The sequence below is a fragment of the Aquarana catesbeiana genome, linkage group LG04 (assembly GCF_042186555.1).
Source record: "Aquarana catesbeiana isolate 2022-GZ linkage group LG04, ASM4218655v1, whole genome shotgun sequence".
NCBI classification, from domain to species: domain Eukaryota; kingdom Metazoa; phylum Chordata; class Amphibia; order Anura; family Ranidae; genus Aquarana; species Aquarana catesbeiana.
Window position 1 is genome coordinate 658,284,768 of NC_133327.1, and position 27,739 is coordinate 658,312,506.

Sequence of the window (27,739 nt, forward strand, 5' to 3'; positions counted from 1 at the left end):
CAACACTGAAGAAATGACACTTTGCTACAATGTAAAGTAGTGAGTGTACAGCATGTATAACAGTGTACATTTGCTGTCCCCTCAAAATAACTCAACACACGGCCGTTAATGTCTAAACTTCTGGCAACAAAAGTGAGTACACCCCTAAGTGAAAATGTCCAAATTGGGCCCAAAGTGTCAATATTTTGTGTGGCCACCATTATTTTCCAGCACTGCCTTAACCCTCTTGGGCATGGAGTTCACCAGAGCTTCACAGGTTACCATTGGAGTCCTCTTCCACTCCTCCATGATGACATCACAGAGCTGGTGGATAGTAGAGACCTTGCGCTCCTCCACCTTCCATTTGAGGATGCCCCACAGATGCTCAATAGGGTTTAGGTCTGGAGACATGCTTGGCCAGTCCATCACCTTTACCCTCAGCTTCTTTTGCAAGGCAGTGGTCATCTTGGAGTTGTGTTTGGGGTCGTTATGTTGGAATACTGCCCTGCGGCCCAGTCTCCGAAGGGAGGGGATCATTTTCTGCTTCAGTATATCACAGTACATGTTGGCATTCATGGTTCCCTCAATGAACTGTAGCTCCCCAGTGCTGGCAGCACTCATGCAGCCCCAGACCATGACACTCCCACCACCATGCTTGACTGTAGGCAAGACACACTTGTCTTTGTACTCCTCACCTGGTTGCCACCACACAGGCTTGACACCATCTGAACCAAATAAGTTTATCTTGGTCTCATCAAACCACAGGACATGGTTCTAGTAATCTATGTCCTTAGTCTGCTTGTCTTCAGCAAACTGTTTGCAGGCTTTCTTGTGAATTCTCTTTAGAAGATGATAGCCATGCAGACCAATTTGATGCAGTGTGCGGCGTATGGTCTGAGCACTGACAGGCTGACCCCCCACCCCTCCAACCTCTGCAGCAATGCTGGCAGCACACATATGTCTATTTCCAAAAACTTGTCAGAAGTGACTCATGCAGATAGTAGGGGAACGAAGCAGTGGACAGAAATTACACTTGGTTCTCTGGATTGAGACAAGTACACACTATAGAGGGATATGCTTTGTTCATATTTCATATCTGAGGTTTATAACCACTTTAAGTAAAACTGCAAAACCCTTGGCCGCAAGTGTGAATGGAGCCTGTTTACTGTTCATGTTGCCTGCTTAATCTCAATATGGATCCTCCCTACTTTTTAACTTGCCACCTGAGCTATAGCAGAAAGACAGCTGCAGAACGGGGACATAATTGCTGGGAGGGTGTTCATGGACGTCCTCCCGAGCAAGCACAGTCTGTGCGAACCTCCGGGTCGCGCGTGGCGCGCTCTGCGATCACCGAGTCTAGGAGACTCGGCTGATCACAGATCCAAGTAAGGGGCCCCCTACCACGTGATCAGCTGTCAGCCAATGATGTAAACAGAAGCTCGATAATCTGTATTTTTTTTTCCTCATGCTGTCAGTGTGAGGGGAGAAAAAAGCCGATCACCAACTTCTGTCAGAGGGACATCGGTCCCTCACTCAGAAAGCCGCGGCTGTGACCACCAGTGCCGCCTACCAGTACCCACCAGTGCCACCTACCAGTGCCCACAGTGCCACCTACCAGTGCCCACAGTGCCACCTATCAATGCCCACCAGTGCTGACAATCAATGCCCATCAGTGTCTAATAATCAGTGCCACAGATCAGTGCTGACAATCAGTATCACCTACCAGTGCCCATCAGTGCCGCCTATCAGTGCCCTTCAGTGCCACCCATCAGTGCCACTTCTCAGTGCCACCTATCAGTGCCGCCTCATCAGTGCCACCTATCAGTTCCCATTAGTGCCGCCTTATCAGTGCCTATCAACACAGCCTAACAGTACCTATGAGTGCCGCCTCATCAGCACATCAATGAAAGAGAAAAATTACCCGTTTTCAAAATTTTATAACAAACTATTAAATAGTTTTTTTTTTTTTTTTTCAAAATTTCAGTCCCTTTTTGTTTTATTTAGCAAAAAATAAAAAACCCAGCAGCAATTAAATACCACCAAAAGAAAGCTCTATCTGTGTGAAAAAAATGATAAAAATGTCATTTGGGTAAACTGTAGCATGACCGCGCAATTGTCATTCAAAGAGTGACAGCGCTGAAAGCTGAAAATTGGTCTGGGCAGGAAGGGGGTTTAATTGCCCAGTAAGCAAGAGGTTAATCACGCTGTTCATATATTAATCCCTTCTGTATGTAGCTATCAGTAGAAAGACATTATACTTCACCTTATATAATAATGTAGAATGCTTGGCCTGATATAACGTAATGTGTCAGGGTTTCAATCCCCATAGAACAGTAAACAGACATTTATGGATTATATAATCCTGACATCATATGCCTTTATAAACTCTGACTTCTCTAATACAGCCCACCCATAATATTTCCATAACAACTGCAGAAGATTTTATTTTTTGTGTCCCAAAGGAGAAATTCTGATATTGCTAAAAATATTACTTTCTCCCATCTAATCAGTAATTAGGTAGCAGACCCCCCTGGAGACATTTAGTGTATTGCAGGATATTCTATTTACCACTTATTATGAATAAACTGGTTATAAACCCTTACATATACCCAGCAAAGTGACTGGCCTCAGGTGATACACCAATCCTCCTACATCAGTTGTACCTGTTTAGCTGCAGCTCTCTTTTGCTTACAGCCATTCAAATTGCGTGAGTAAGTTGCAGAAGGCCGGGTGGCGGGGATTTGAGGTCACACACTGCACAACATAGAGCAGGGAGCTGAGTGTAATCTGAGACCTGAGTGAAGGAAATCGACACCCCTGCTCTACACAGTCGCAAAGGGAAACATGCACAGCTGAGGCTGTCAATCACATGCTGTGTGCCGGAGGAGGGGGGGCTACTCCCAGAATTGTCGGTATGTGTAGAAATGATCAGAAGTGACTCATGCAGATAGTGGAGGGAGGAGTGAGCAGGCAGAAATTGCACTAGGTCAGGGGTATTGAATTAAACTTCATGGAGGTCCAGGCAGTAAGATTTTCTTTCATCGTAGGTCCGAATGGCATGTTTGTGTGATAATTCGAATCCTTCACATCAGAGCCCCCTCTCCTCCTAAGCTAGATTCATATCTCTGTGGCTGGGGAACGATCAAATGTGTTCCAGATTCACATTAATGGCACCCCCACACATAGGCACCTACAGATTATTTATGCACCATCCAGCTTGATGCGGTGCGATTCTCTTGGGTTGGGCAACAAATTAAAATGAATATGCTGCTCTATCAGCGACGTGCGCGTGCAAATACCCATGCACAAATCTAAATCGAGCATCATACCACGTTCTTACATCAGTATCCACAGTCACTCCCATTCACATCAAAATCCCCCCTTTAGATTACTGTTCTTAGCCCCCCCTTTACATTACTGCCCTCAGTTCCCCCTCACATTAATGTCTTCAGCCCCCGCTTACATTACTGTCCTCAGCCCCCCTTACATTACTGTACTTGGCCCCCTCACATTACTGCCTTCAGTTCCTCCTTACATTACTGTCCTTAGCCCCCCTTACATTACTGTCCTCAGCCCCCTCACATTACTGTCCTCCGCCCCCCCCCTCATATTACTGCTCCCCCTTACATTACTGTCCTCAGCCGCTCTCACATTACTGTCCTCAGCGCCCCCTTACATTACTGTCCTCTGCCCCCCTTACATTACTATCCTCAGCCCCCCTTACATTACTGTCCTCAGCCCCCCTCACATTACTGTCCTCCACCCCCCCCTCATATTACTGCCCCCCTTACATTACTGTCTTTTACCCCCTCACATTACTGTCCTCAGTTCCCTCCCACATTACTGTCCTCAGTTCTCCCTTACATTACTGTCCTCAGCCCCCCTCACATTACTGTCCTCAGCCCCCCTCACATTACTGTCCTCAGCCCCCTCACATTACTGTCCTCCGCCCCCCCTCACATTACTGTCCTCAGCCCCCCCTTACATTACTGTCCTCAGTTCCCCCTCACATTATTGTCCTCCGCCCCCCCTCACATTACTGTCCTTAGCCCCCCTCACATTACTGTCCTTAGCCCCTCTCACATTACTGTCCTCAGTTCCCTCTCACATTATTGTCCTTAGCCCCCCTCACATTACTGTCCTCAGTTCCCCCTCACATTACTGTCCTCAGCCCCCCCCCATATTACTGTCCTCAGCCCCCCCCACATTACTGTTCTCAGCCCCCTCACATTAATGTCCTCCGCCCCCCCTCACATTACCCCCCCCTCACATTACTGTCCCCAGTTCCCCTCCTCATTACTGTCCTCACCCCCCCTTACATTACTGTCCTCAGCCCCCCCTTACATTACTGTCCTCAGCCCCCCCTTACATTACTGTCCTTAGCCCCCCTCACATTACTGTCCTTAGTTCCCCCTCACATTACTGTGCTCAGTTCCCTCTCACATTACTGTCCTCAGCCCCCCCCCCACATTACTGTCCTCAGCCCCCCCCACATTACTGTCCTCCACCCCCCCTCACATTACCCCCCCTTACATTACTGTCCCCAGTTCCCCTCCTCATTACTGTCCTCACCCCCCTTACATTACTGTCCTTAGCCCCCCTCACATTACTGTCTCCTCTGCCCCCCTCACATTACTGTTCTCAGCCCCCCCCCCTCATGAATGCCTTCAGAGACCCCAATAACATCTTTAGTGACCCCATTAATGTTCTCAGCCCCCCCCCCATAATGATCCTCAGTCACCCCCATTACATACCTGAGCCCATCCATTAGTGTCCTCAGACCCCCCACCCATTAATGTCCTGAGCCCCCCTCACATTACTGTCCTCAGTGCCCCCCATTACTGTTCTGAGCCCCTTTCCCATTACTATCCTAAGACCCTTCCCCATTACTGTCCTACAGTCCTGAGCCCACCATTACTGTCCTCAGCCCCCCTTCACATCCTCCCCACCCTCTTCCTGTCCTACTTTATAGGAAGAAGGGAGGGAGAAACAGCAGGTTTGACATGGAGTGGGAGCTGCAAGCTGGTGATTGGTTGCTAGGACCGCCCTGTATCCTAACAAGCAATCACCTGCTTGTTAACTCGGGCAGCCCCCGTCCTCCATCCAGAGCTGTCCCGCCTCCCACTCTCGGCTCTGTGAGAATGACAGCGGCGATGGTGATGGCTCTGGGCAGAATGGCGCCTAAATAGCGGGACCGCGGTGGTACAGATAGGACATTGACTTGGTCTGGATCCGGACCGTGATCCACCATTTAGTGATTCTTCCACTAGGTTCTATGGAATGAGGCAAATACTCACTATAGAATGATATACTTTGATCATTTTTCATTTCAGAGGTTTACAACCACTTTAAATTGGAAGTCAAGTCTCTGTTTTTTGGGGGGAAACCCTGTAGTACATGCATTACCAAGCTTCAATTATTATTATTATTATTTTTACACAGTATATTTATATAGTGCCAACATTTTGTGCAGCGCTTTACAATATAAAGTACACAAACACACAATTGCAAAAAATTAAAAATAATTGACCAGCTTTCTTTGCTTCATCCAATTATTTAGAATTGTATGTTTTGGCGTTGAATACACTTTAAGGGACACTGATTAGGGGCAAGGATATCATCATTATGTTATACACGTGTTATTTGGTCTGGGCACTGAGTTCTTTTATATTGGCTGGACTGGGGAAAAGCTAATGGGAACTGATGATGCGTTATATATATATGTTCCCCGAGGCATATACTGTATATATTTATATATACACACCAACACACACTATAAGATGAACATTTTAAATGTATGACAATGTTTTAATATTTTATAGGGGGAAAAGGCATTGTATGCTTCTAACTGAGTTGTCCTTAAAAAGAGTGAATTAATTAAATTTTTAGAATTTTTTGCAAAAGTTTATTAAATCATTAGCGGCTAAAAATTGTCTCCTTGTTACAGGCCAACAGAGATGCTGTTATTAGCCGCGCTCCAGACCAGAAGGAAGACCGCGCTGTCAGCCTACAGAATGCTTCTGCAGTATATGACCTGTTGAGCATCACAATGGCCAGAAGGGGGCAGTATGCCATGCTTTCGGAGGTAATCTGCTGTCCTAGTAAAAGAATCTTATAGGCCAGGGGTGTTGAATTAAAATTACTGGAGGTCCGATCAGTAAAATTTTCTTCCAACAGAGGTCCGAATTGCATGTTTGTGCGAAGACTAAGATCCTTCCCATCACAACCCCCTCATTTTATTTTACAATCCCATTCTTACATCAGTGTCCTCAGTCCCCCCTCAGTTTCCCTTTCACATTAGTGTCCACTGCCCCATTCACACCCCCCATGGCACTTCCCCCTTTCAGATCTCCCCCCACAGCACTTGCCCCCCTTTTACATCTCTTCCCCCACAGCTCTTGCCCCCCTTTTACATCTCTCCCCCCCACAGCACTTGCCCCCCTTTTACATCTCTCCCCCCACAGCACTTGCCCCCCTTTTATATCTCTCCCCCCACAGCACTTGCCCCCCTTTAACATCTCTCCCCCCACAGCACTTGCCCCCCTTTTACATCTTTCCCCCCACAGCACTTGCCCCCTTTTATGTCTCTCCCCCCACAGCACTTGTCCCCCTTTTACATCTCTCCCCCACAGCACTTGGCCCCCTTTTACGTCTCTCCCCTCACAGCTCTTGCCCCCCTTTTACATCTCTCCCCCCACAGCACTTGCCCCCCTTTTATATCTCTACCCCCACAGCACTTACCCCCCTTTTACATCTCTCCCCTCACAGCTCTTGCCCCCCTTTTACATCTCTCCCCCCACAGCACTTGCCCCCCTTTTATATCTCTCCCCCCACAGCACTTGCCCCCATTTAACATCTCTCCCCCCACAGCACTTGCCCCCCTTTTACATCTTTCCCCCCACAGCACTTGCCCCCTTTTATGTCTCTCCCCCCACAGCACTTGTCCCCCTTTTACATCTCTCCCCCACAGCACTTGGCCCCCTTTTACGTCTCTCCCCTCACAGCTCTTGCCCCCCTTTTACATCTCTCCCCCCACAGCACTTGCCCCCCTTTTATATCTCTACCCCCACAGCACTTACCCCCCTTTTACATCTCTCCCCTCACAGCACTTGCCCCCCTTTTACATCTCTCCCCCCACAGCACTTGCCCCCCTTTTACATCTCTCCCCCCACAGCACTTGCCCCCCTTTTACATCTCTCCCCCCACAGCACTTGCTCCCCTTTTACATCTCTCCCCCCACAGCACTTGCCCCCTTTTACATCTCTCCCCCCACAGCACTTGCCACCCTTTTACATCTCTCCCCCCACAGCACTTGCCCCCCTTTTATATCTCTCCCCCACAGCACTTACCCCCCTTTTACATCTCTCCCCTCACAGCACTTGCCCCCCTTTTACATCTCTCCCCCCACAGCTCTTACCCCCCTTTTACATCTCTCCCCCCCCACAGCACTTGCCCCCCTTTTACATCTCTTCCCCCACAGCTCTTACCCCCCTTTTACATCTCTCCCCCCCACAGCACTTGCCCCCCTTTTACATCTCTCCCCCCACAGCACTTGCCCCCCTTTTATATCTCTCCCCCCACAGCACTTGCCCCCCTTTAACATCTCTCCCCCCACAGCACTTGCCCCCCTTTTACATCTTTCCCCCCACAGCACTTGCCCCCTTTTATGTCTCTCCCCCCACAGCACTTGTCCCCCTTTTACATCTCTCCCCCACAGCACTTGGCCCCCTTTTACGTCTCTCCCGCCACAGCACTTGCCCCCCTTTTATATCTCTACCCCCACAGCACTTACCCCCCTTTTACATCTCTCCCCTCACAGCACTTGCCCCCCTTTTACATCTCTCCCCCCACAGCACTTGCCCCCCTTTTACATCTCTCCCCCCACAGCACTTGCTCCCCTTTTACATCTCTCCCCCCACAGCACTTGCCCCCCTTTTACATCTCTCCCCCCACAGCACTTGCCCCCCTTTTACATCTCTCCCCCCACAGCACTTGCCACCCTTTTACATCTCTCCCCCCACAGCACTTGCCCCCCTTTTATATCTCTCCCCCACAGCACTTACCCCCCTTTTACATCTCTCCCCTCACAGCACTTGCCCCCCTTTTACATCTCTCCCCCCACAGCACTTGCCCCCCTTTTACATCTCTCCCCCCACAGCACTTTCCCCCCTTTTACATCTCTCCCCCTACAGCACTTGCTCCCCTTAGCATCACCCCCCCCCCCCTCCAATAGCACTCTCCCCCTTCACATCACCCCCACCCCCCATGCCATTCCACCCCTTTACATCCCCCCCCCCCCCCCACCATAGCACTTACCCACTTTCACATCACCCTCCTCCACCACTACTCCACTTTCACTTCACCCCCCCCAACAATGTGCTCTACCGCCCACCCCCCCCCCCCCCCCCCCACACACACACAGCACAATGCTCTCCTTGCTTATACAGGTTGAAGAGCTGGAGGCACAGTGGCACTGAATAGAGGGTTGGACGTGAGCTGCCGGGGTTAACTTTTCATATTAACTAGCCAGTGATTGGTGATCGACCATTCAGTGGTCCTAGCAACCAATCACCCGCTAGTTAATCTGGAAAGTTAACTCATGCAGCTCGCTCCAACCCTTCATCCAGTGTGGCTGTGCCTCCTCTCCTCCATGCATTACTATCCTGCCTCCTGCTCTGGCAGCTCCGGAGGCCAGGATTGAAAAAGCTGAACCTAAATGGCGCGACCGCAGGTCCAGGTGAGACAGTGTCTCAGTCCAGGCGGTCCGCCATTTAGTGATGCCTGCTATAGGGTATAGTCTTCTTCACCTCTGTAGGGGCTTATGTCAGTGGGCATTGTCTTCCTGCTCTGGTAACGCATGTCAAACGAAGGTCAATGAAATCCGGTTGACTTTCATTGAGCTGCACACTGGCAGTTCAGAGCTTGCATTTGACCTGCGTCACGCTGCGTTTCTTTGGGTGCAGCTTGTACTTTTGAGGTGCATGTGAACAGCAGGCAAAGCGGGTTAAGGGAAGCCTTTTCTTGCATTTGCCATTTAAACTCATGTATTTACTTTCTAATAGCGAACATCGCGTTTGAAAAAAAAACACTCGTCAGAATGAGCCCTAAGACTATATGTCAAAAGAGACCTTAGTGGCCTCCCTGAGTTTTATGTGTATAAAAAAAACAACCCCTACAGGCATAGACCAGCCTGCTGTAAGATGGTTCTTCTCTCTCTCCCTTAACCCCAAAATACTCATTTTCTGTACATGTTATAATCTGTATATACTATACACATCTGTATATTGTACTGTACATCTTAACCGAATGCCGACTGTGCACTGTGGTTTTACTGCTACAGTGTGGGCCGGCTGCGTTGAATAACATATATATATATATATATATATATATATATATATATGTGTATCTGCAGTTTGAGTTAGGTGGGGCGCACACGTGCCCACCCACCCGCCTGTGCTGTCACTGGCTCCAACACATGCCGATCAGTGGTTCCTGGCCAATGATTTAGGCCCCTTACACACTGAGGCGGTTCTAAACTGCCAGTAAAACACTGAGCGCTTTTGAAGAGCTTTTCAGACGCTTTTGAAGAGCTTTCCATTCATTTCAATGGAGAGAGGTGTTTTTCACCGCCCTGCCAGTGCACGGCCCCAGTGTGAAAGCATTCATTGATTCTAATGGAAATGGTTTTCGTGAGATTTTCAGGCGCTTTTTTTAGCATGAAAGCGCCTGAAAAGCGCCTCAGTGTGAAGGGGGTCTCATGGCCAGGACCCAATGATTGTCAGAGCTAGTGACAGGAGAGAGCTTTGTGTATATAAATAAGCACAAAGCTCTCTTCTGACAGCGGCAATGTGCCGTTTTTTTGTTTCCCTGCACAGCAGGGAATAAAAACGAAATGAATGGGAACTAGTGCGCAAAACCACAATGTGGGCAAGAAAATCTTGAACCTGACGGTAAACCACCCGATGGAGAGCCGCCAACATAGACAGGTCCACTCAGTTCCCCAAAATACAATTAAATAAAAGATATGTGGCGCTATTCCATCAATCAGTAGTACCACTTGAAATATAAAATAATGGGCCGATCAAACCCCACCTTCTACAGTAAATATCCGGAGAAAGTACCCAATAAATATTAGCATAACAAGTGAATAAAAAATAAAAAATGGTGGAGATACAATTCTAAGGTATGGGAAAATTTAAAATCTATCAATATACTATCAAGTGCTTAATCAACAATACCAGTTTCCCCTCGTTAAGTAAAAACAAAATATTTTTCTATGTGGATCTGTGAAAAAATCAAACTAACTTCTCAAATAAGATGCTCAAAACCAAAGTACATGTGATAATGATGAATCAGTGCCTTACAAACAAATCAATACCTCATACATATTCACTGTGAATGAAATAAATAAATATATGGATATAAATATGACTAATATGGTAAAGTGACCCTTAATCGTGAGTATGGATATACAGATATTAAAGTGACAAAATAGTGCAAAGATGTTCAGCATAAAATGTGCAATAATTAATACATAGCCAAATGCAAATTTCAATCGTACCATAAAATTATAATAAATAAATAATAAAAATAATAAATTAATAGGGCAGCCAATCCCACCACAGGGATGCTGTCCCAAACAGTGACAATGGTGTAGTAAAGTCCAAAAAAGTGCAGTAGTGGTAAGTGGTTTCCACAGCAAAGTGCAGTGATTTTTTCTTTTTTCTATGCACGTTTTAGTGCATCTCCCAAGTGTTTCCCCCAGCCTCTCACCTCCAGAAGCGGCCCCCAATGGGCCAAGTAGAGCGGGTGGATAATAACTAGGAAAGGATGTGTTCCCTGCAGCGTGTCTTTAAGCATCAAATGAGTCTGTCTCTCATCCCCAGCTTCCAGCGCTTTCAGCGGTCCCAGCAATTTAATCGAGAACAGAGGAGAGGTCTCATGGTGTAGTATTTAAAACATTTATTTGAAAAAAACGTAATAACTTACATTAAAAATAAGCAGCAAACGGTAGATGTAAGCAAAGCTTCCGGGTTCGGCCGTCCCCGTGAAGCGTCGGCACCTGACTCCTCCTACCCTGACGCGTTGCGTCACAGCACGTGACTTTATCCACCCGCTCTACTTGGCCCATTGGGGGCCGCTTCTGGAGGTGAGAGGCTGGGGGAAACACTTGGGAGATGCACTAAAACGTGCATAGAAAAAAGAAAAAATCACTGCACTTTGCTGTGGAAACCACTTACCACTACTGCACTTTTTTGGACTTTACTACACCATTGTCACTGTTTGGGACAGCATCCCTGTGGTGGGATTGGCTGCCCTATTAATTTATTATTTTTATTATTTATTTATTATAATTTTATGGTACGATTGAAATTTGCATTTGGCTATGTATTAATTATTGCACATTTTATGCTGAACATCTTTGCACTATTTTGTCACTTTAATATCTGTATATCCATACTCACGATTAAGGGTCACTTTACCATATTAGTCATATTTATATCCATATATTTATTTATTTCATTCACAGTGAATATGTATGAGGTATTGATTTGTTTGTAAGGCACTGATTCATCATTATCACATGTACTTTGGTTTTGAGCATCTTATTTGAGAAGTTAGTTTGATTTTTTCACAGATCCACATAGAAAAATATTTTGTTTTTACTTAACGAGGGGAAACTGGTATTGTTGATTAAGCACTTGATAGTATATTGATAGATTTTAAATTTTCCCATACCTTAGAATTGTATCTCCACCATTTTTTATTTTTTATTCACTTGTTATGCTAATATTTATTGGGTACTTTCTCCGGATATTTACTGTAGAAGGTGGGGTTTGATCGGCCCATTATTTTATATTTCAAGTGGTACTACTGATTGATGGAATAGCGCCACATATCTTTTATTTAATTTTAAAGGGAATAAAAACTGGCACATTGCTAAGTCAGATCAGCATACATTACACATAGCAAACATTGTTAGGTACACATTTAACCCTTTGATTGCCCCAGATGTTAACCACTTCCCAGCCAGTGTCACTAGTACAGTGACCGTGTATATTATTATTATTTATTTATTATATTATTAGCACTGATCACTGTATTAGTGTCACTGGAGATGTCAGTGGCAGTTAGCCAGTTCCCACAAAGTGTCAGTTAGTGTCAGATTGTCCCCTGTCCAGCTATTAGTCGCTGATCACCGCCATTACTAGTTAAAAAAAAAAGGCATTATATATCCCATGGTTTGCAGATGCTATAACTTTCGCGCAAACCAATCAATATACAGTTATTAGGATTTTTTTTTACCAAAGACATGTAGCAGATTACATTTTGCCCTAAATGTATGAAGCATTTTGTTTTTTACATTTTTTTTATTGGATATGTTTTATAGCAGAAAGTACAAAATACTGTTTTTTTTTTTTTAAATATATGCTTTTTTTCCCCACCACCACAAAAAAAAATATATATATATATGCTTTTTTTTTCGTTTATAGCACGGGGGATTATATTAATTTTATTTGCGTATAGCTTTGCAATCGCCAGTTAAAGTAGCGCAGTGTCAAAAAGCAAAAAATACCCTGGTCATGAAGGGGGTAATATCTTTCGGAGCTGCGGTAGTTAACTTCTTCAGATCCGTGCTATAGCCGAATGACGGCTACAGCGCGGACCTACTTTGCCGAGAGTACGTCTATTGATGTCCTCCCATGCCCGAGCGGCCTGCGCGCCCCCTACAGTGCCACCTATCACTGCCCACAGTGCCACTCAGTGTCACCAATCAGTGCCTCATCAACAGCGCTGCCCATCATTGTCACCTATCAGTGCCCATCAGTGCCATCTATCAGTAACACCTACCAGTGCCTATCAGGGCCCATAAGTGCCATCTTATCTGTGCCCATCAGTACTGCCTTATCTGTGCCTATCAGTGCCACCTTATCTGTGCCTATCAGTGCCACCTTATCTGTGCCTATCAGTGTCCACCAGTGCCGCCTCATCAGCGCATATCAACAAAGGAGGAAAATTACCTGTTTGCAAAATTTTATAACAAACTATGAAACCATTTTTTTTTTTCTAAATTTTACATCTTTTTTTGTTTGTTTAGCAAAAAATAAAACCCCATCTGTGATTAAATACAACCAAAAGAAAGCTCTATTTGTGGGAAAAAAATGATAAAAATGTCATTTGTGTACAGTGTTGTATGACCGCGCAATTGTCATTCAAAGAGTGACAGCGCTGAAAACTGAAAATTGGTCTGGGCAGGAGGGGGGTTTAAGCAGTGGAGGCTGGTGCTCAAAATTTTGGGGAGCGCAAACAAACTGAAAAAAAAAAACATCAATTGCAGCTACTGTGTCATCAAACGCAGCCAATGTGTCATTAAACGCAGCCACTGTGCTCATCAAACACAGCCACTGTACCCATCAAACGCAGCCACTGTGCCCATCAAACGCAGCCACTGTGCCCATCAATTGCTGACACTGTGCCCATCAATTTCTGCCAGTGTGCCCAACAATTGCCGCTACTGTGCCCCATCAGATGCTGCCAGTGTGCCCATCAATTGCCACTACTGTGCCCCATCAGATGCTGCCAGTGTGCCCATCAATTTCTGCCACTGTGCCCATCAAACGCAGCCACTGTGCCCATCAAACGCAGACACTGTGCCCATCAAACACAGCCACTGTGCCCATCAATTACTGACACTGTGCCCATCAATTTCTGCCAGTGTTCCCAACAATTGCCGCTACTGTGCCCCATCAGATGCTGCTATGCTGCTAGAGTGCCCATCCACTGCCACTACTGTGCCCCATCAGATGCCGCTACTGTGCCCCATCAGATGCTGCTATGCTGCTAGAGTGCCCATCCACTGCCACTACTGTGCCCCATCAGATGCCGCTACTGTGCCCCATCAGATGCTGCCAGAGTGCCCATCAATTGCCGCTACTGTGCCCCATCAGATGCTGCCAGAGTGCCCATCAATTGCCGCTACTGTGCCCCATCAGATGCTGCCAGTGTGCCCATCAATTGCCACTACTGTGCCCCATCAGATGCTGCCAGTGTGCCCATCAATTGCCGCTACTGTGCCCCATCAGATGCTGCCAGTGTGCCCATCAATTGCCACTACTGTGCCCCATCAGATGCTGCCAGAGTGCCCATCAATTGCCGCTACTGTGCCCCATCAGATGCTGCCAGTGTGCCCATCAATTGCCACTACTGTGCCCCATCAGATGCTGCCAGTGTGCCCATCAATTGCCGCTACTGTGCCCCATCAGATGCCGCCAGTGTGCCCCATCAGAGTGTGCCCCATCAGATGCTGCCCGGCACTTACCTGTCTCGTAGCGGGTTAGCGGCGGTCTCCTGCACGTCCTCCATGTCTTCTTCTGTCCTCTCTCAGGCGTCTAATTACAGCGCCTGACGTTTCAGCCATTCAGGTGACCGGTAACAGACCCGGCAACATGATTGGCTGAGAGGCGGATTCAGTGTTAGCAAAGCTAATTCCTTCGATTTGCTAACACACATATGAGTGAACAGCGAACGCACAGCATTGTGCCCGCTGTTCACATTTTTGGGCGCCTATTAGAGCCTATGGCTCTAATCAGGTGCTTCTAAAAAACACCACGCCGCTGTAATTCAGATGCTCGGTGCCCGAAAATGGGCCGGGCACCTGAATAAGGGGTGTCAGCAGCGACCATAGATAGATAGATTCATGCGATGCATGAATCTATCTATGGTGATTAAAGCGGTGCAGGAGAGAGGGGGGCGGCGCTCCTGCACCCTTAATGGACGCACCGCCACTGGGTTTAAGTGCCCGGTAAGCAAGTGGTTAATAATAATAATAAACAGATAAACAGATTTTGCATGACTTTGTACAAGTAAGCATGACTTTGCATGGGGAAGCGATGACCTACCAGATGGAGTTGAGAATACTGTGGAGTCTGTTTATGATTTATGGAAAGAGGAAGACGAGGCTGATAAGGGAATTGGGTGATCACAGGTCACTGCTGCCAGTTGTGCTTTAATTAATATGTAAACATTAAGCTGCAGGGAAGAAGAAAATGGGAAAAAGACACTGTACACTGATTTCGTAGTGATAAGGGTTTTAAAGTAGAGCTAAAGGCAACACCTTTTTTGGATTGAGTAAGGGAGGGTTATAACCCCAGTTGGATTTTTTTTTTTTTTTTTGGTCATCTGTGTCCTATGGAGAGATTTCCCTTCACTTCCTGTCTAATGGCCAAAACAGGAAGTGAGAGTAAATCCCTTCAAAGTGAGAGAAGCTCTGGTTTTCTCCAGAACTAGTGTCCCCATTGTTAAATTATTCATCTATACCTGTTCTGGTGAGCACTCAAAATGTAGGATTTTCTTTCACTTTTGAACCTCATGCACACTGGACGTTGTAATAACGTTATAAAAACACCAGTAGCTTTGCAGCGAGTTTTTCCATGTTTTTGCAATAGCATTTTTTAGCGTTTTCAAGGTTTTTTTTTTTTTTTCAATAGGATCAGAAACATTAACAGTTGGTGAGCCAGCGTTTTTGAGCGCTTATCTGCGTTTTTCGATGTTAGAGCGTTTTTACAGCTGAAAAACTGTTGATAACAGCCTATGTGTGCATGGACACATAGGATAACATGCTGGAGAATTTATTAACTGTAGAAAAAAAACATCTGAAGCCAAAAACAGCAGCTGTAAAAACGTCCAAAAACGGCCTCAGCAGTCACCAGGACAAATCACAAAGACGAATGTCCCTAATGAGGGCAAAGACAGAAATTAAAACCTGACAGGGGGTCTAATCCCTCTCTACTCTATCTAGAACTTAAAGTGGACCTTCAGTATTTTTTCAACTTTCCATCTATTAAATCTTCTGCCCTTGTTGTTGTTTTAACTTTGGATAGTAAAACATTTTTTTTTCTGCCAGTAAATACCTTTTACAGCCCACTTCCTGTTTCCTGTAAAAAGCCTAGGCTTATGACATCATGCACAGCTCCCTCTCTCTCACTCTCGTGAGCGTTTGCTAGGAAGGGGGGGGGGGATAAGTCATAAGAGAGCCAATGAGAGCTGCAGAGCTGGAGGTGTATGTCTGTGTAAATCCAGGAAGTTAACAGGCAGCAGCTTCAGCTGCCCACAGTTAAAATGGATGCAGCCAGACTCATTGGAGGGAGATTGCTGCATCATATTTGGCAAGTACAGAATCACAGTATATATAAAATAATATTCAAAGTGGTTGGAGGGAAGCTTCAGAATGGCAAAGATGTTTTTATTACAAATCATGTGAGCAGACTGCAGTTACTCTTTAAAAAAGTTTTGCCTTTAGTTAAACTTTAACCCCTTAATGCCTAGGGGTAAAACAAATCTAAAAGCCTAAGGCCGCGTACACACAATCGTAATTTTCGTTGGAAAAACCTTGGATGGTTTTTCCGACGGAATTCCGCTCAAGCTTGGCTTGCATACACACGGTCACACAAAAGTTCACTGAACTTTCGACCGTCAAGAACGCGGTGACGTACAACACGTACGACGGTACTAAAAAAGGGAAGCTCCATATGAAGCGCGCCACCCTTTGGGCTTCTTCTGCTAAACTCGTGTTTATCTTGTATTAGTAGAAGTTTGGTGAGAGACGATTCGCGCTTTTCAGCCTCGTGCTTTTCAGATCGTTACTGCTCTTCAGTTTGTGCTTGTGGGTTCGTATCTGCTCTTCAGTGCGTGTAGTCAGTTCGCATCTGGGTTTCAGTGCGTTTTATTATAGTACGTATTTGTTTTTCAGTGCGTTCTTGTCCGCTCGTTTTGGATTTTCAGCTCGCTCTTCTGAGGTTTAAATAAGGGGTTGAGTGGCCAACTGACAGAAAATACACACCTTTCTGAGTTCGTCCATCCTCCACCTCCTGCCACAACTCAACGAACAAAGCTACAGTGTTCAGGGAAGGGTGCAAGTAAGACAAGTGATGTCCTGGGTTCAGTCTGGTCTGACAGAAGACACAGGCTGTGGTAGTACCACAGCCTGGGGACATACATGTCACCTGCTGCTGTTCCTGATCTCTCGGAGTCCAGGACCAGATTGTGCTCCCTATTGTATGGACTCCTAAGGCTACCAATTTTCTTTTTCAAATAGTTGATGTCTGCCCTGGGGGTCCAAAGGCTTCGCAAATTTCTGCAGTTTCTCCAGCGTTGCCTTCCCTCTTTCTTTTGTTATGACCCAGAATAAATGGTAATTTTGTTTTCAGCAAATACTTGCCTATGTGTTTTTATTAAAAAAGGACAGTTTGTTTGTAAGTAGACAGGTACATTTAAAAAATACAATGTCAAATTAACAAGGGACACCAACCTCCTTGAGGTTAAAAAATACAAGATGATAATGTTGTAACTTGACACAAAAAAAAAAAAATATGGAGATCACTAGAAAATAATTTTAAAATAATCAAAAAAAAAAATGAGATCTTGATTTAAATAAAAAAAGGAAAAAATAATCACTATAAAAAATAATTCTAAACATTATTATTGAGATCTGCCTTTAAAAACGAAAAATATTATTAAGGAGATCACAGGAAATAATAAAGAAATAAGTTTGTCAGAACTCTGTGTGAATATCAGCAGCAAAACAACTTCATTCTTCTAGCATTATAAAGAACAAAATAATGCGCTGCATTAAAAGATCCAAAAATTTACAGTGTGACGAATGTGCTATCTTCATTACGAACGCTGGTTTTACCAGACCGAGCGCTTCCATCTCGTACTTGATTCTGAGCATGCGTGGTTTTTTGCGCGTCGGAATTGCATACAGACGAACGGAATTTCCGATAGGAACTATTTCCAGACGGAAAAATAGAGAACCTGCTCTCAATCTTTTGCTGGCGGAAATTCCGCCAGCAAAAGTCCGATGGAGCATACACACTGTCAGAATTTCTGACCAAAAGCTCACATCGGACTTTTGCTGGCGGAATTTCCGATCGCGTGTAAGCGGCATTAGCCCAATTTTGCAACTTTGACATGTGTAAAGCCCCATACACACTATTAGATATTCTGCAGATTTTTGTCTTCAGATTTACCAAAACCATGTAGCACAAGGGCCTGCCTGGTTGCATACAAATTGAAACTCCTAAGGTTTCACCTCTTATTATATGGTTTTGGTAAATCTGAAGACAAAAATCTGCAGAAAATCTAATAGTGTGTATGGGGCTTTAGTAAACCTGTACATATCATCAACTAGTCTGTGCATCCCGCTGGATTATACCTTGTTTTTTCGGAACAAAAATTGGGCTTTTTTATTTGTTGTTAAATAGTATTGGATATCTCCTGATTTTTCTTTTATTATCAAAGGAAAACTGGCCCAAAATAGTAAAAAAAAACAAAAAAACATTTGCTGTATATTTCTTGTTGCTACCATAACCTACCAAAGAACAACCCAAAATAAAGTCTCCTGCTCCTGACAATCACAACAATACCACATATGTGTATGTTATTAGTTGTTTGTACCCATAGTACAGCCCAGAAACAATAGTGTGCATTTTGCTTTTTTTTGTTTTTTGTCCTACCTAAAAAAAAAAAAAAAAATCCTGCCCCAAATTTACTGACCCTGACCTTTGACCCTTACTTGACCCAACACTAACCTGGCATTGACCTGGATCAAACTTGATCTAGGTATTTTTGCTTTATTTTTTATTATTTATTTAAAACATTGTTACAAACACTTTTTCGTTTTGCATGGAAAGACAATGATGCAATGTATCTATCTCTCCATTCACAGAAAGAATAAAACACAGGGGCGGGCTTCACAGTGACTGATCACTTTAGTAGCCAATCAGAGGCTACCACAGTGATCAGTTGACTAGGAATCAGGAGATCCGGGTCCCAATTTATTAGTACGGGGCCTGGGGCTCTCTGTGTGACCCTGGTCTCTGTGCTGGGAGGGCACCGCGCTGTGTGTTCTCAGCACAAAGGGAGAACCACATATATGCGGCCTCACGTAAAAAAGTCCAGGTCCGTGAGGCCACATATATGTGTTACGATGGCGTGAAGATCACCAATCTTTTCAGCCAATCGGGTGACGGTTTTCAAGACCTGCTTCCTGATTGGCTGGGAGGAGGATCAGTGTGACAATAGAGAATATTAATTCGCTATTGTCACACAACTGGGTGTGCTTAGACGCAGTGCTCTGCGCCCCAAGCCCATCTTTTTTGAAGCCTATTAGATCCTCTGGGTCTAATCATTGCTTCAAAAAAAAAAAAAAAAACCTGTTGTAATCCATGCATCTGGCACCCTGCATGTAGATTGGGGGGTCGGACGCATGAATGGGGGGGGGGCAGCGTCCTAATGGATGGGCTGCCACTGGTCCTGCATAGTGGTGCACCAAAACCGAAAATTCAGGATGCATTTGGCCGAAACCGAAATTTACGTTTTTAAAAAGGGATCCGAAGGGTTCTGATTACAAGATCACATTGTCGAGTCATCAAAAGGTTCACATTCTTCACTTCTCAAAGGAACTAGCCGCTACCACTTTTGAGAGAAGTGAAGAATGTGAACTTTTTGATGACTCGACAATGTGATCTTGTAATCATATCCCTTCGGATGAGAGTTTTTGGCTTTCCAGTCTGGCTGCTTAACATCTGAGTTCCAGCCTCAGGGTTACCTGCACGATTCCCTGGATTTGTTCTTGGAGCTCTTTGGATTCCCTGGATCGTTTTGGAAATCTGCTGATCAGGCTATCCTCACTTGATTGACTCGTTGTCGCTAATATTCAAATCCACTATTTCCGGTAAGAGTGTATACCCCTTATCTCGGGTGGAGGACACAATATCCCTGATGCTCTACATGCCTGCTGAGGCCTTTGTACCCCACTTCTGAGCAACAACTTTTCATGGTGGACTCCATATATCCATATATGTTCACCATAGGATTGTTTCACCTTTGGGACTTTCTCACCTGTGTTTCTACTCATTATATACATGTTCTGTTTTAAATTCATTATATTTGAGATTTTTTATCACAAAGTTTGTATTATTTACACACAGTACTTGATATATTGTTCAATGTTTATTGTTTTATATTTTTAGCGCTACATTTTTCACTGATCTTTTGCATTGAACTTTTGTCACATTCTTATGTAGCAGCTGTTCATTTTTCTTCACTAATTGAGTTAGAGCAGTAATATCCCCTATCCACATTTTTGAGTCACATACCTATGAAAAAGCACAGCTTAAGCAAGGAAAAATCATGGGGGGTTTTCAGCAGCCATTATCGGTCCTTTTTTCCTTTTGGCACAACGCTGAAAACCCAGTTTTCGACCGATAATTTTCGCCAGACAAAATATCAGTGCATCACTGGTCCTACAGGCTCCTGGAACCTGTGATGTGTCCCAGAAGGTTTCAGTCAAGGAGGGGGGTCCAAACTTCCACTCCGCTCACCTAAGCATTCAGAGCTGATTGGAAGCGGGTATCTGCTTCCCAAAAAAAAAAAATGTTCACTATAATGAGTGGTGGGAACGGAACTTTACATTTTACTAAATTCTGCTATAAAGAAAACCTGCACTCTAGAAGCCATTCCCAAAATAAGGCAAGCAGTGTGCTAAGAGCACTCTGGAGCAGGTTTTCATCAAGGATGTCTCTGTACATTGCTGCATTTATCTTTCCCTCGATCCTGACTAGTCTCCCAGTCCCTTTCGCTAAAAAACATCCCCACAGCATGATGCTGCCACCACCATGCTTCACTATAGGGATGGTATTGGCCAGGTGATGAGTGGTGCCTAGTTTCCTCCAGACATGATGCTTGCCATTCAGGCTAAAGAGTTCAATCTTTGTTTAATCAGAGCAGAGAATTTTGTTTCTCATGGTCTGAGAGTCCTTCAGGTGCCTTTTGGCAAACTCCAGGCGGGCTGTCATGTGCCATTTACTGAGGAGTGGCTTCCGTCTGGCCACTACACCATATAGGCCTGATTGGTGGAGTGCTGCGGAGATGGTTGTTCTTCTGGAAGGTTTTCTTTTCTCCAAAGAGAAACGCTGGAACTCTGTCACAGTGATCATCGGGTTCTTGGTCACCTCCCCGACTAAGGCTGTTCTCCCCCGATCGCTCAGTTTGGCTGGACGGCCTGCTCTAGGAAGAGTCCTGGTGGTTCCAAACTTCCGCCATTCACAGATGATGGAGGCCACTGTGCTCATTGGGACCTTCAATGCTGCAGAAACTTTTCTGTACCCTTCCCCAGATCTGTGCCTTGATATAATCCTAGACAATCTACAGACAATTCCTTGGACTTCATGGCTTGGTTTGTGCTCTGACATCCATTGCTAACTGTGGGACCTTATATAGACAGGTGTGTGCCTTTCCAAATCATGTCTAATAAACTGAATTTACCCAAGGTAGACTCCAATCAAGTTGTAGAAACATCTCAAGGATGATCAGTGGAAACAGGATGTACCTGAGCTCAATTTCGAGTGTCATAACAAAGGATGTAAATACTTATGTGATTTTTTCGTTTTTTATTTTTAATAAATTTGCAAAGATTTCAAACAAACTTCTTTCCCGTTGTCATTATGGGGTATTGTTTGTAGAATTTTGAGGAAAATAAGGAATTTAATTTATTTTGGAATAAGGCTGTAAACATAAAATGTGGAAAAAGTGAATACTTTCTGTACACATTGCATATATGCTGTATATAGTTAATGATATGGGAGGAAGGGCTTAGCGCTTATACAAAATGCAGTATAACTTTAATTAATGGCCACCTTTCCTATACTCCTGCAGTGAATCTCTATGTTCCTAAAGCATTTTACAGTTTAATTTAGCTTCTTCTTACCTGGAATGTATATTGGTTCTATTAGTGTTCATCATCTCTTTACAGCATATTACTGCTGCAATGATTCATAAATCCATTTGCGGGGATCCCATGATTTTTGGCAACTCTGATCCTGCCGCTTTTACACAGCTTAATTGCTCATGTGCTTGGAATAGAGCTGTGTGGATGACTGCTTTTCAGCCATACTTCTGCATGAAATCACACTGTAACAGCTGCACCCACCGGCCGAACAAACACCATCGTGACCGGTGCTTGCTCTATACCCTGCACCCTTGAAAATGAAGAGGTAGCAAGGGGTTCTTCTTTTCAGTCTATCAATGCTCAAGCTGTCTGAGATATACATATCTATATAGAGATATATATATATATATATATACATATTTTTGCATTGGAATGCCACCATTAAAGGTAATGGAAACTGACCCATTGGCGACAAACCACCTGCCAAGTTTTTCTTAATTTCATCCTTCAATAGATGCTCTGCATCCGGCAGCTCTGCTCTGTTTCTATGGTTGTCAGTATCCTTATTCTCCAAATAATACTAATTCAGTTTCACTGTGCCCTGGTTGTAAATGCTACTTACTCTCTTTACTTCAGACAAGGAGACTGCAGAACATAGCATTGTGAGAAAAGTCCTAAAAGCTCTAAAAAAGCTGTAAGACCCATCAATTGGTTGCAATGATATAAAGCATAGATTTGAAAGAACATGGGCCTTAACCGTGCAAGGCAATGGGTTCACTTAAAGAGTCCCTCTCAAACATATAACTTCCTTTGCTCCCCTGCTGCTCCATTCAGCCACCTGGATCAAAGAGAAATTGCCTGTGTTATAGGTGTGGATAGCATCTCTCTCCTTTCTTCTATATTAAATGGATGGATGCCTAAGCAGCCAGTCCAAAGCTGTCATGTGTGGGCAGCTTGGAGCTCACAAAGAGCCTCCTTTCCATGGGTGATCAGTGCGGTCAGGGAGTGTAGAATCAATAGTAGAAAGGGAAAGGAGGGAGGCTAGTGTCATTTAAGTGTACCAGTTGCTCTACCCAGCGAAGACAAAGCACAGGCTCAGTTTAAGACTGGGAGTAAACAATGCATCTTTAGTATTAGGAGGAGAAATAGTACCCCATCTCTAGTGTCAGTGGGAGGCAGAGTACCCCATCGTTGGTGCCAGTTTGAGGAATAGTGCCCCATTGTTGGCATCAGTGGGGGAAATAGTGCTCCATTTTTTATGTCAGTAACAGGAATATTGCTCCATTGTGGGTGTCAGTGGGAGGAATAGAGTCTTGTATCAGTGGAAGGAAAAGTGACCCAAGGGCCGATTAAAGGCAAGCAAAGGGCCACATATGGCCCCCAGGCCACAGTTTGAAGATCACCTCCACACTGTTTATGGGCAATCAATATCTACATATCCCAGTGATTGGACAAAGGGGCCGTACTACCTGTGTGGATATAATGTTTGTTCCTGACACTCATTAGAACTGAAGAAGTGGCTTGGAGAGGCTAGGATACATCTTCAAACTAAAAGAACATGTCCGAGTAAATGTTACTAACTACTACTAGATAGACTAGAGTTCTTACCTGAAACTTTTTTTTCTGATTTGGGTTTTCTCTGTTTTTCAGTGTCTGGAGAGAGCCATGAAGTTTGCATGTGGAGAGTTTCATCTTTGGTATCAGTTGGCGTTATCCATGATATCTTGTGGCAAGGTAACAACATAAAATACATGGCACAATGAAGATTACAATTTTGGGATTATTTCTGTAATCTGGAGAAAATTTAGCTATGTAGCTGTAACCTGTATCAGTCAGATTTCAATTTTTGTCCTTGTTACGTGGGTTTCATCTGGTAGAAGAGCAGTGTGTACAGCAGGTTTTTTACAAAGCTTTTAGCATGTTTCAAGAAATTTGGTTGAAGTCTTTAACCCTTTTACTGCCGCAATGCAAGGCATCACTACATCATTAAAGCCAGCCTTTGAAAGAAAAAGAAGATTTACAGTGCCTTGAAAAAGTATTCTCTTGAAATTTTCCACATTTTGTCATGTTACAACGAAAAACGTAAATGTATTTTATTGGGATTTTATGTGATAGACCAACACAAAGTGGCACATAATTGTGAAGTGGAAGGAAAATGATTAATGGTTTTCAAAATGTTTTACAAATAAATATGTGAAAAGTGTGGAGTACATTTGTATTCAGCCCCCCTGAGTCAATACTTTGTAGAACCACCTTTCACTGCAATTACAGCTGCAAGTCTTTTTGGGGATGTCTCTACCAGCTTTGCACAACTAGAGAGTGACATTTTTGCCCATTCTTCTTTGCAAAATAGCCCAAGCTCTGTCAGATTGGATGGAGAGCGTCTGTGAACAGCAATTTTCAAGTCTTGCCACAGATTCTTATTTGGATTTAGGTCTGGACTTTGACTGGGCCATTCTAACACATGAATTTGCTTCTGCTGGAAGGTGAACCTCTGCCCCAGTCTCAAGTCTTTTGCAGACAGGTTTTCTTCTAAGATTGTCCTGTATTTGGCTCCATCCATCTTCCCCTCAACTCTGTCTAGCTTTCCTGTCTATGCTAAAGAAAAGCATCCCCACAACATGATGCTGACACCACCATGTTTCATGGTGGGGATGGTGTGTTCAGGGTGATGTGCAGTGTTAGTTTTCCGCCACAGATCGCATTTTGCTTTTAGGCCAAAAAGTTCAATTTTGGTCTCATCTGACCAGAGCACCTTCTTCCATGTGTTTGCTGTGTCCCCCACATGGCTTCTCACAAACTGCAAATGAGACTTCTTCTGTCTGTCTTTCAACAATGTCTTTCTTCTTGCCACTCTTCCATAAAGGCCAGATTTGTGGAGAGCACGACTAATAGTTGTCCTGTGGACAGATTCTCCCACCTGAGCTGTGGATCTCTGCAGCTCCTCCAGAGTTACCATGGACCTCTTGGCTGATTCTCTGATTAATGCTCTCCTTGCCCGGCCTGTCAGTTTAGGTGGACGGCCATGTCTTGGTAGGTTTGCAGTTGTGCCATACTTTTTCCATTTTCAGATGATGGATTGAACCTAACCCTGCTTTTCCCCTTTTCTTGCATCCGTTTCCACCCTAAGAGCCCTTTCACACTGGGGCGGGGGCGGCGTCGGCGGTAAAACGCAGCTATTATTAGCGGCGTTTTACCGTCGGTATGCGGCCGCTAGCGGGGCGGTTTTACCCCCCGCTAGCGGCCGAGAAAGGGTTAAATACCACTGCAAAGTGCCTCTGCAGAGGCGCTTTGCTGGCGGTATGGCCGCGCCGTCCCATTGATTTCAATGGGCAGGAGCGGTAAAGGAGCGGTATACACACCGCTCCTTCACCGCTCCGAAGATGCTGCTGGCAGGACTTTTTTTACCGTCCTGCCAGCGCATCGCTCCAGTGTGAAAGCCCTTGGGGCTTGCACACTGGAATGAAAGTAGCGGCACTTTCGGGTCGGTTTGCAGGCGCTATTATTAGCGCAATAGCGCCTGCAAACCGCCCCAGTGTGAAAGGGCTCCAAGACATGCTGACCTTAGTAAATTGGTCCTAGTATTTGTGTAAAAATTTGTACACGTGTTATGAAATTATGCAGTAACTTCACAAATAAAGTTAAAATGCCTTGTGTGATACAAAAATTGTAAGCTGAAGAAAACAACATTTTCAATGGAAACTATAATAGTTTTTCATTTTATCTTATTTTTATGTTTAGGAGTTAAAACACTGATTTAAATTAATTCCTACATAAAAAATTAAAATAAAGAACAAAATAGAAGGCAGCTTGAATATTCTTTGTCTGGCAGGTGGCTACTGCAAACTTAGATCTCTTGCAGGGTTATAACCTAACCCTGCTTTAAACTTCTCCACAACTTTATCCCTGACCTGTCTGGTGTGTTCCTTGGCCTTCATGATGCTGTTTGTTCACTAAGGTTCTCTAATAAACCTCTGAGGGTTTCTCAGAACAGCTGTATACTGAGATTAAATTACACACAGGTGGACTCTATTTACTAATTAGGTGACTTCTGAAGGCAATTGGTTACACTAGATTTTAGTGAGGGGTATCAGAGTAGAGGGGGCTGAATACAAATGCACCCCACACTTTTCAGATATTTATTTGTAAAAAATTTTGAAAACCACGTATCATTTTACTTCCACTTCACAATTATGTGCCACTTTGTGTTGGTCTATCACATAAAATCCCAATAAAATACATTTACATTTTTGGTTGTAACATGACAAAATGTGGAAAATTTCAAGGGATATGAATACTTTTTCAAGGCACTGTACTTTTGTTCTGCCAACTTTGACTCTGATGATCTTTGTCCTCTTACAGAGCTGTGACCAACGACAGTATCTGTCAGATGCCGCATACCTTATTGAGCGCTGTAATTCCACCTGCTGGCCAATATGTCACTGTTGTGTCCTGTAGTGATGTAGAGGCTGATGGGAGGGGCCACAGTCTGTAGTGGTGGGGGTGTGGCATCTGACACACCCAGAAGGGTCGGATCTATTGTAAGCTCTTCTGAGCAGAGCGCTCTTAATCCCCTTGTATTTTATTGTATTATAGCTGTATTGTCTCCCTTTTATATTGTAAAGCGCTGCGTAAACTGTTGGCACTATATAAATCCTATTATTATAATAATAATAATATTAGCAGCAGCCATAGCTCTGCAAGAGAGCTAAGTTTGCAGTTGCCACCTGCCAGACAGAGAATATTCAAGCTGCCTCTAGTTCTATTGTGTTCTTTATTTTAATTTTTTATATAGCAATTAGTTTAAATCAGTGTTTTAACTCCTAAACATAAAAATAAGGTAAAAGGAAAAAACATTATAGTTTCCATTTAAAATTTAGTTTTCTTCAACTTAGTTTTTGTATCACACAAGGCATTTTGACTTTATTTGTGAAGTTACTGCATAATTTCATAACACGTGTACTAACTTTTACACAAATACTAGGACCAATTTACTAAGGCCAGCATGTCTTAGAGTGGAAACGCATGCAAGAAAAAGGAGAGCATGCAAATTCCATGCAGATAGTGTCCTGGCCAAGAGTCAAACCAAGCACTTTAGTACTGCAAGACATTAGTGCGAACTAGTAAGAGCCATGCATAATGATCTTTTACCCTACTTTCGCCCCTATGCATTTTTTGGTGAGTTTTGCCATTTGCAGAAACGCACTACAGTCAATTTAACATGGTTTCCTATGGTACACGTTCACTTCTATGCGTTTTGCAGCCGGTGCGTTTTTGGAAAGGGTCAGAGGCTTTTTTTCCCCGCATTTAGCGTGTAATAGACTTCAATGGAGTCCCACCAGAAATGCAAGTGTTGCGTTTTTGAGATGCAATTTTTGATGCGTTCTGTGTTTTGTGGGTCTTTCCTTTAAAAACACTGTATATAACTGGTTGCAAATGGAGCAGGCCGGGAATCCGGCTACCGTGTCCTTAACAACTGATGAGATATCAGCTGTCAGGGTGTTCCCCGCTGACAGCGGAATGTAAAAAAAAAAAAGAATTGACAGCAAAAAAATTTGTAAAAGAAACGGCGTGGGGCCACCGTCCCCCAGATCCATACCATGTCAAAATGTAAAAAAACAATGTCGTGAGGTCCCTCCAGGGATCCTGGAGCCCCCTTTCTTAAAGAGGGTTTCCAGATTCCGATAAGCCCCCTGCCTGCAGACCCCCCACAACCACTGGCCAGGGTTTTGGGGAAGAGGCCCTTGTCCACATCAACATTGGGAAAAGGTGCTTTGGGGTGGGGGGGGGGCTGAGCCTGGTATGGGACATATAGCCTGGTTGGGTTCAGGACGGGGGAAGGGGCACTCGCTCATCCCCTCCCTTTCCTGACCTGCATGCTCGGATAAAGGTCTGGTATGCATTTTGTGGGGGACCTCATGCCATTTAAAAAAAAAAAATTGGTGTGGGGTCCCCTCCAAATCCATACCAGACCTGAAGGGTTTGGTATGGATTTGGTGGGGGGGACCCCCACGCCGGTTTTGTCACAAA

The 27,739-nt window shown here is 44.4% G+C and overlaps 1 protein-coding gene across 2 annotated transcripts in view; it reads left to right on the top strand.

Moving 5' to 3' along the window:
- Nucleotides 1-27,739, top strand: part of TTC7A (tetratricopeptide repeat domain 7A) — a 577,716-nt gene that overhangs the window by 193,900 nt on the left and 356,077 nt on the right. For both annotated transcript variants that reach the window (XM_073628505.1, XM_073628506.1), the window contains 2 exons: nucleotides 5,927-6,064; nucleotides 23,360-23,443. In XM_073628505.1, the coding sequence (XP_073484606.1) occupies nucleotides 5,927-6,064; nucleotides 23,360-23,443 (222 nt within the window). The remainder of the gene's footprint in view (nucleotides 1-5,926; nucleotides 6,065-23,359; nucleotides 23,444-27,739) is intronic.